Source organism: Lolium perenne, chromosome 1 (assembly GCF_019359855.2).
Source record: "Lolium perenne isolate Kyuss_39 chromosome 1, Kyuss_2.0, whole genome shotgun sequence".
Lineage (NCBI taxonomy): Eukaryota > Viridiplantae > Streptophyta > Magnoliopsida > Poales > Poaceae > Lolium > Lolium perenne.
The window spans coordinates 33,342,689-33,351,364 of NC_067244.2; the positions used below are offsets into that span (position 1 = coordinate 33,342,689).

The following is an 8,676-nucleotide window of genomic DNA, read 5'->3' on the forward strand; positions in this document are numbered from 1 at the left end:
TCGTGGCCCACCTCCGACTCGGTCAAATTCTGGTGATAACAATAGGACTTGTGCATTTGAGTGATATGCCATGATGATTGTTACTACTTGTATTTGATATGCTCTAAAACCCTAGAGTGATCATAGGAAGATCACAAACCAAATAAATCAAAGAGGAAGAAATTCCATAAATTGCAAAATCCTAAAAACCCTCACATATGCTCTATGGCATTTTTTATAAATCTTGACCCTAGACCTATTTGGTCTTCACCATTTGTTGGATAATGTTATTAAACACCTACTACAACTTTTGGAATCAAGGTTTCACATTTCAAATAAATTTCAAACACATTTCCCACTCACATATGATAATGGCCAAATCTGCCAAATCTAGTCTGATCACCACTTTGAGCCCCTGCAATTCAATTCTCTCAAACCAATTCTTGCTAACTCTTTGCACCATTTCAAAGTCAACATCAAGGTGAACAACTTTGATGAAGATCACCCTGCCAAATTCATCCTTGATCAATAGCTATGCTCATCCAAAGTTGCAACATTTTAACAAGTGCAACAATCTCCACTTAGCCATTTTGGCCAATTCTTGAATTCCACTTTTTCCACCACCACCTCAAATCACCTCTGGTCATTTACAACTTATCTCAACACTCACATTTCAAAAACTTTCACCTTTTGAATTATTTCCATTTTGGATAATTTTGTAATTTCCAAAATTGAACACTATTTAGACACTATTTGCTATAGTGGTCTACACCTCTAACCTACATCAAACATAGCCCATTTGGTCCCCTGGTTCCCTCTAACCCTCAATGACACATAGTGGAGCTAAGGAGGAGGGGATAGCTTGCATGGCATGGCCATGCCGGCCATGGCACCACCATGCCGCACCACCTCCTCTCTCCTTCATCGCCAACCCTGGCCACCCTGCCCTTGCCCTCCACCTCACTCTACTGGATCACCTAGCACCGGCCACGGTCGAGGAGGAGCTCGACACTGGCCAGACCAGCGCGCGCCCATGGCGTCCAGCATGCCGTGGACGTCGCACGAGAGCGCGCCACGGGCACCCTCTGGCCACGCGCCGCGCAGCTACCTCGAGCACGCCCTGGCCCCGCTTGCAACGCGTGGAGCACCGCAGTGACACCGCGACGCCGCCAGACACGCACCCAGCCCCAACCCGTGACCGCCGTCGCCGTAGACGGGGAAGAAGATCCCGCCACTGCCGCCGCACGACATGGAAGCAACGCGAACTATTCTGACGCCGCCCGACCAAACTGTCGCCGCCAACAGCATCGCCAGGAACCGCAGAACAGCGCCACGCCCTCGCCTAGCTCCCTAGCTCGCCGGAGACGCCGCGCCCATGTCGCCCGCATCACTGCCCCACACCCCTTGCTCAATCCTATAAATAGAGCGTTCCCTGGACCAAACCAAGCACACCACCTCGCTCCCCACCTCTCACCGCTTCTCCAGCACCACTCCACTCACTCGATCGTCGCCGGAGCAAGGCCAATTGCAAGATCGGAGCCGCGGAAGCCCTGGAGAAATCGCCATTGATCTAGGCCACCTCGAGCTCCGCCACTGCTACCAGCTGCTTCGCCGTCGTCCACATCTACCTCGCGCACACTGCCATACCTTGCTGGAGCCGCGGTGAGCTCTCCGACCCCCTACCCTCGCCGCCAACCTCCCTGCCTCTCGCCGGAGAAGACGACGCACCAGCGCCGTCCGATCCCCTTCTAATCCTACGCCCCACATTAAAACGTACCGTTTCGGGTTAGATGAGCCGCTGACAGGCGGACCCCACCCTGTCAGGCAGCCCGCGCGTCCGTGGACCGTGGTGGGCTGGCTCGGGCCGTTTTCAAATCGTTTGGCCCAATAGCTTTTCCCGCCGGCCCTTTAATTCAAACCTAGTTTAATTAATCCAAATGAATTTGAATACTGCCCAAACTTTGAAATTCAACCATTTCAAATTGGCTAAACCAAATTTAGTAAATTTTATATTGTCAGAAAGCCACTGAAATTCTCTACAACATGCCACTGGCCTCATGGTCAATTTCTTTGTAGAATTAATGTGATAAAAATAACAAGGCAGGGACTTTTCCCTATTCAAATAATTCTCAAAAATCAACCAAAATAGATATTAAGTTACTTCCAACTCTAATAGCTCACATTTGACTTACACTAATTGTTTATGCAATAAAATGGTGTGGTCACTCTGCATGATCATGCCATGGTTTAATGAATGGATATTATGGCTAGTTTAACTAGTTGATACTATCCAAAACTATTAAGATAAATGGTGTGAAGTCTTACACTTCATTTAAACTTGTCTCACATGGATTCATGGGATGTTTGGACCCCTGGTTCCAAACTCTCTTATATGGATTACTTGAGATTTAAATTAAAGGTAGTGTTGTTTAAATGGTATGAGGTGATCCACCTCATTTAAATCATTTTCCCAAATGATGATGATGAACATTTGACTTAGGTCAATATGAGTTCATCCATGATTGTTGGAGAAATTAAATCTTAAGAAGATTTCAATGAGAGGAAGTTATTTCTCAAGAACCCTACGGAAACTATCATTTACATATGGAATACAAATTCTATTTAAGTCCCACAACCCATGCACCCTAGTTTATTTATTTTGTGTGCATAGAGTAGTTTGTGTGTTTATTTGTGATGTATGGAATAGCCATTGAATTAGTGAGTCATAATACTCGTATTCAAATTTAGACGGTAGCACCGGAGAGTACGCCGAAGAAGAAGGTTGCTACCAGGAGGAAGAGGAGGAACAGTTTGAGAACTACCAAGGCAAGCTAAATTACTATGCAAGCTACTACCAGTGCAAGCTTTTATTCTTGCAAGGTGCAAAGCCCCTTGGGGCAAGGTACCATGTTCTTACCTTTTCTTATATGAACCCATCCCAAGTTTTTACTTTACAAGTTGTTACTTGTTTTCTAAATGAGTTACCTTTATAGTTAACTTTGGTCAGAGTACAAGTTGATTACTAGAGTAGTGAGTTAGTCTTCCCCAAGCAAAGCAAGTTAGCACCCCTCATGAATTAGAGCTAGTGCTAATGAATTAAAACTTGACTACTCTAGCTGGGAACAATGTGAATTTTGAAAGGATTTTTTAAACCTTGGAATGAAGATGCATTCCATTGAATGATTTTTGAAGGTGAATATGACCAAGAGAAGATGGTGATTTTTGATAAAACATGATGTTGGTTTGAATGCGATACCTTTCCAATTATCAAGTACCCCCACAATACCTGATTATGGGTAGGGCTTAACTGGAAGTTTATGCGTCTTAGTATGGGTTCCCTCTAAACAAGCATCATCAGGGTTATGCCGAAAGCTGCCTCTACCACAAAAGAAACGATACGATATGATGCGAAATGAGGTGAATGTCCGGCCCAAGCCCTGTGCAGTTCCCAGGCTGACTGTCTGTCTTCACTGGGAGGCCAAGCTCATGGGGAGAGGTGCTCATACTAGGATTTGTAAGTGAAAGGTTATGGTTGATGATCCGCGTACTGTGTTACGATGATTCGGGGAAATCCCGACGGATGAAATCAAATGTTGTGGCACAAGTGTGCAACCTCTGCAGAGTGTAAACCTATTCGAATAGCCGCGTCCACGGTTACGGACGGTTGGAAAGGCCATACAGTTTCCGATGTCATATCTTTGAAAATGATGTTGAAAAGGATGATGGTGAAATGACTTGTGGTGGATTGAATTGAAATCACCACTTGAATGGTGGGAATGACACTAATGTTCCCACTTGAGTTAGTTAGCACTTGAGTAAGCTTTTTCTCAAAACTTTGTGAAATAAAACTAGCTTTATGCAAAGAAACTAGAGCTTAGCAAACCCTACTAGAATGTCTAGCACTTACATTAGTATTAGTTTGCGAGTACTCATCGTACTCACGGCTTTGTCCCTGGCTATTCAAATGGCCAGAGTATGAAGACAACCAAGGAGATGACCAGCAGGACGCCTACGACAACTAAGCGCCTTCCGACGTCAAGCGTTGGCCTGTGGACTAGAGAGTCCTTGTATCTTACGCTTCCGCTATGTTGAACTATGAACTTGTGTTTGTTCGTTGATCAATAGATCAACTATTCGTGTAATATGGATCATGTGATTCCAATTTGTAAGACTTATGGTTTGTAATGAATGATGACTGTGATACTTAACTATTATGCCTCGCAACAACAATATTCCTGGGATTGCGATGTATGACATAATAGGCATTCGGACTTAAAAATCCGGGTGTTGACAGGAACCCTCTTCCTGGGGGCTCGCCCTCAACATCACCAGGGTCATCTCGTCTGATCTTATACCGCAGTGCAGTGCATACCGGGCGTTTTTCCAAATTTTCGTACTCAGTGCGGTAGAGGATGAAGTCGTTAATGCATGCATGTATCTTCAGCACCTCTAATCCTAGAGGGAAGAGAACCTTCTTTGCTTCGTACATACTATCAGACAATTCGTTATCCTTTGGAAACCTCCTCTTCATTATTTTCAGTAACTTCTCAAATGGCTTGTCACATATACCAGCCTCTGCCTTCCATTGCAGCAACTCCAGTGTGGCACCGAGCTTTGTGTTGCCATCTTCGCAATTTGGGTACAATTTTTTTTGTGATCATCTAACATGCCCTTTAACTTTCGCTTCTCGTTTTCAGTTTCTGCTTCTATGTCTGCATCAGCGATGGCCCGACGAAGATCATCATCAACGGGCTCATCTGATGCCTCTTCATCTTCACCTCCTCCTGCCTCTTCATCTTCATCATGCCCCGTTAGAGTATCACCGTAGTTAGGGTACATATCATCATCCTCTTCTTCTTATTCATTGTTTTCCATTATAACCCCTCTTTCTCCATGCTTGGTCCAACAATTATAGCTGGACATTAAACCTTTCTAAAGCAGGTGGGACTGAATGACTTGCCAGTCAGGGTATTGCGTTAAGTTCCTGCAACTAACACATGGACAACATATAAAACCATCCGCCTGTGGGTTTTCCGCAGACACACGGATAAAATAATCCAAGCCCGAAGTAAACTCGGGTAGGCGTCGGTCAACGTACATCCATTGCCGCTGGTTCATCTACATCAAATAATTAAGTTCATCAACAAACCATTAAAAACATCATAATATATATAAATAGTGGAAATTAGCACCGTACAAATGAAAGGGTAAAGTTGCTTAACCTTGATCGAGGAGGAAAGAAAGAGGAGAAAGCTTAAGTGTCCCGGCACCTCATATCATTTTTATTTTGTGTAAAATCAAGTGGCATCATTCTCTCAGATATTTCATCGAGCACCTCATGTGCATGGCAAAGAAAAGCAAGCAAGCACTCAACACACACACCTTCCACCAAGAAAAAATGAAGTGAGGGGGCTGGTTTGGGGGTCAGCTGAATATATACGGCAAAGGGATCATTAGCACCGGTTCGTGTTATGAACCGGTGCTAAAGGTTCCGCGGCTGCCACGTGCCTGGCGGCAAACCTTTAGCACCGGTTCGTGTCACGAACCGGTGCTAAAGATACGGCACGAACCGGTGCTAATGCCCCGGCGGGTCCCCAGGACGTCCATACTGCACGAACCGGTGCTAATGACCCCCTTTAGCACCGGTTCGTGCCAAATCCGGTGCTAAAGCTCTTTGGAGCAAAAAAAAAAAAACCAAAGCCCTTGTTTCTACTAGTGCATGAACGCCTTCGCCTCGTCGTCCATGATCTGCTTCCTCTTCTCAGATCTCGTTTGGATGATCGATTTGACCACCGGGGCCAGATTTGCGGTAGTGGTTGGATTTGGAAGGGTGGTAGGAGGGCTCTGATACCAAATTGTTAGGTACTCAGTTTGATCTGCAGGATTTGGAGGATAATTTGTCTCAGGATTCGATTACAAGCCGGATACATGAATCTAGGGCAGCAAGAGTTGGGGGATTCGGGAAAGTAGAGCCTGAGGTGGGAAGGAAGCCTCCGCCGTTGCGTGATCCTCTTGGATGCCTCTTCCGTAAGGCAAGGCTGTTGAGTTATAGCCAACCCTCAGCGACGTGTCTTCGGACCAACCTAGTCCGGACCCTGGACTCGTGGGTTGGGCTTCCTGAGCCTGGTTGGCCTGCCTGCTCCAGTATCTTCCTCATGGGCCGAAGAAGTAGTACCACTGCTAACATTGTTCTTAATGATGTTGTTTTGTAGGGTGATGTATTTGTGTGTGTTGACATTGAACTACTTTTATGTCAAAAACGAATTAGCACCGTAAAACGTGTGTGACTATTACTTCGGAGAATAGTAGATGCATCTAGCTAACTACCATTCGTATGATATATATACTATAATATCTATCTATAATGTAATGTACAGTGGACTAAGTTAAATGAAAACGAACTGAACTGTCTACACTAGACAGTCTACTGCATTAGATCATCCAAACCCACACGACTTTGTTCAAGAAAAAGAAAAACCTACACGACTTTGCCACGGTCGTACATGTTGAACAGACCGTGTCATAGATAAATCTCAGAAGCTAGCTGATTCGTTTAGGAAATTCACAAGCAATATTCATACATCGCTTTTCTAGTAGTTGTTACCTAGTACTTCTTAAATTTTGATAAATCTCGGATAATTTTTATGGGATGGAAGGAGTAAAACCGCTGCCCGAATTATTTTGCTGCTAATGCAAAGTCTGGGTAACATTGTCACTGGGCAGATCGATAGCGACAGAGATGCATATACATTGCATGCATGAGTAATCGATTACGTATGACTAGCTTAATGAAATTATAAATAAATCTCAGAAGCTAACTGATTAGCTTAGGATTCCACAAGCAACATCATACATCACTTTTCTAGTATTTGTTACCTAGTACTCGCTCCGTTGTATGAAAATTATTTGGTAGATACATTTAAATTTTGATAAATTTCAGATAAGCTTTATAGGACGGAAAAGGAGTAAAACCGTTGCCCGAATTATTTTGTTGCTAATGCAAAGTCTGGGTAACACTGTCACTAGACAGATCGATATATTTTGTTGCTAATGCAAAGTCTGGGTAAAACCGTTGCCCGAATTATTTTGTTGCTAATGCAAAGTCTGGGTAACACACATGCATATACATTACATGCATGAGTAATCGATTACGTATGACAAGCTTAATGAAAGCAGGTAAAAGTATGTCGAGCAACGGCGATCTGGCCTTGTTGACTTGGTGCAACACGCGGCTACATTATTTGTCAACTGATACACGGTGAACCGCGATGCATATATAAGAACACCAATGGCTCGAGCCATCAATTCATCTCTCCGCACATAACAAATTCCATCACCATTCGATCAATTACTTATCGAGCTTCATCAATTAGCCGGTCGACATCGAGCTTGCTAGCTAGCACTTCATCGACCCAACCGAATAATTTGCTAGTAATTAATCAAGGCTTAATCAAGCTTTTGACCGTGATGTCGCCGCCGTGGTTGGCCTTTTGTACGGCGGTGCTGCTCGCCATGGCCGCCTCTTCAACAGTGGCGGTGGTGGCGTACCCGCAGTCAGCGTCTCTGAAGGTTGGGTTCTATAAGCACACCTGCCCGCAGGCGGAGGATATCGTGCGTGATGCCGTCCGCCGCGCGCTCGCCCGCAACCCCGGCTTCGCCCCTGGCCTCATCCGCATGCACTTCCACGACTGCTTCGTCAGGGTAAGCAAAACTATTTCCAAGATGACATTTAAAAAATATCAGAGCTGTCTATTGAGATTCATGGTGACAATTTCTATGCATGCATAACCCTGACATTTTTTCTAATTTAGGGTTGCGACGGCTCGTTGCTGATCAACTCGACGCCGGGGAACATGGCGGAGAAGGACTCGGTAGCGAACAACCCAAGCATGCGCGGCTTTGAGGTCATCGACGACGCCAAGGCCTCCCTAGAGGCCGCCTGCCCACGCACCGTCTCTTGCGCCGACGTGCTCACCTTTGCGGCTCGCGACAGTGCCTCCCTTGCCGGCGGCATCAACTACAAGGTCCCAGCCGGCCGCCGCGACGGCCGCATGTCCCTCTCGGATGAGGTGCTCAACAACAACGTCCCTGGCCCCGGAGACGATGTCGCTGAGCTGGTCGCCAGCTTCCGCCGTAAAGGCCTCTCCGCCGATGACATGGTGACGCTCTCCGGCGCGCACACCATCGGCCGATCCCACTGCTCCTCCTTCACACAGCGCATCCACAACTTTACCGGCAAGGTAGGCACGATCGACCCATCCATCGAACCGTACTACGCGGCGGACCTGAAGCGACAGTGCCCGATCTCCACGGACAACATTAACGACCCCACCATCGTGCCGCTGGATGTGGTCACGCCGAGGGAGTTCGACAACCAGTACTACAAGAACGTTCTGGCGCGCAAGGTGCCGCTCACATCCGACCAGACGCTGCTCACCAATCGCCGGACGGCGGCGATCGTCAAGTCTCATGCTGCCAAGGAGAGGGCATGGAAGGCCAAGTTCGCCGCAGCCATGGTCAAGATGGGCAAGGTCCACGTGCTCACCGGCGATGAAGGGGAGATCAGGGAGAAGTGCTTTGTCATCAACCACCACTAGTCGACCCTTTTAAATTCATTCAGATGCATGCTTAATTTGGTGATATACGTGTGTGTAGTGTGTGTCCATCGATCCAATCTCATACTGGTACGTACTTCTA

At 46.2% G+C, this 8,676-nt stretch overlaps 1 protein-coding gene across 1 annotated transcript; it reads left to right on the plus strand.

Annotated features, from left to right (window-relative positions):
• The first annotated feature begins 7,298 nt into the window (after positions 1 to 7,298).
• On the plus strand, positions 7,299 to 8,676 carry LOC127345923 (peroxidase 5). The gene is made up of 2 exons (XM_051372449.2): positions 7,299 to 7,680; positions 7,791 to 8,676. Exons 1-2 carry the CDS (start codon positions 7,447 to 7,449, stop codon positions 8,574 to 8,576), a joined length of 1,020 nt encoding a protein of 339 aa, XP_051228409.1. The 5' UTR covers positions 7,299 to 7,446; the 3' UTR covers positions 8,577 to 8,676.

What these genes read in the sequence shown, in the direction of transcription:
- LOC127345923 (XM_051372449.2), top strand. Translation starts at nt 7,447, where the DNA reads ATGTCGCCGCCGTGGTTGGCCTTTTGTACGGCGGTGCTGCTCGCCATG. An exon ending in TCCACGACTGCTTCGTCAGG is followed by an intron (nt 7,681 to 7,790) that starts GTAAGCAAAACT and finishes TTTCTAATTTAG; the next exon opens with GGTTGCGACGGCTCGTTGCT.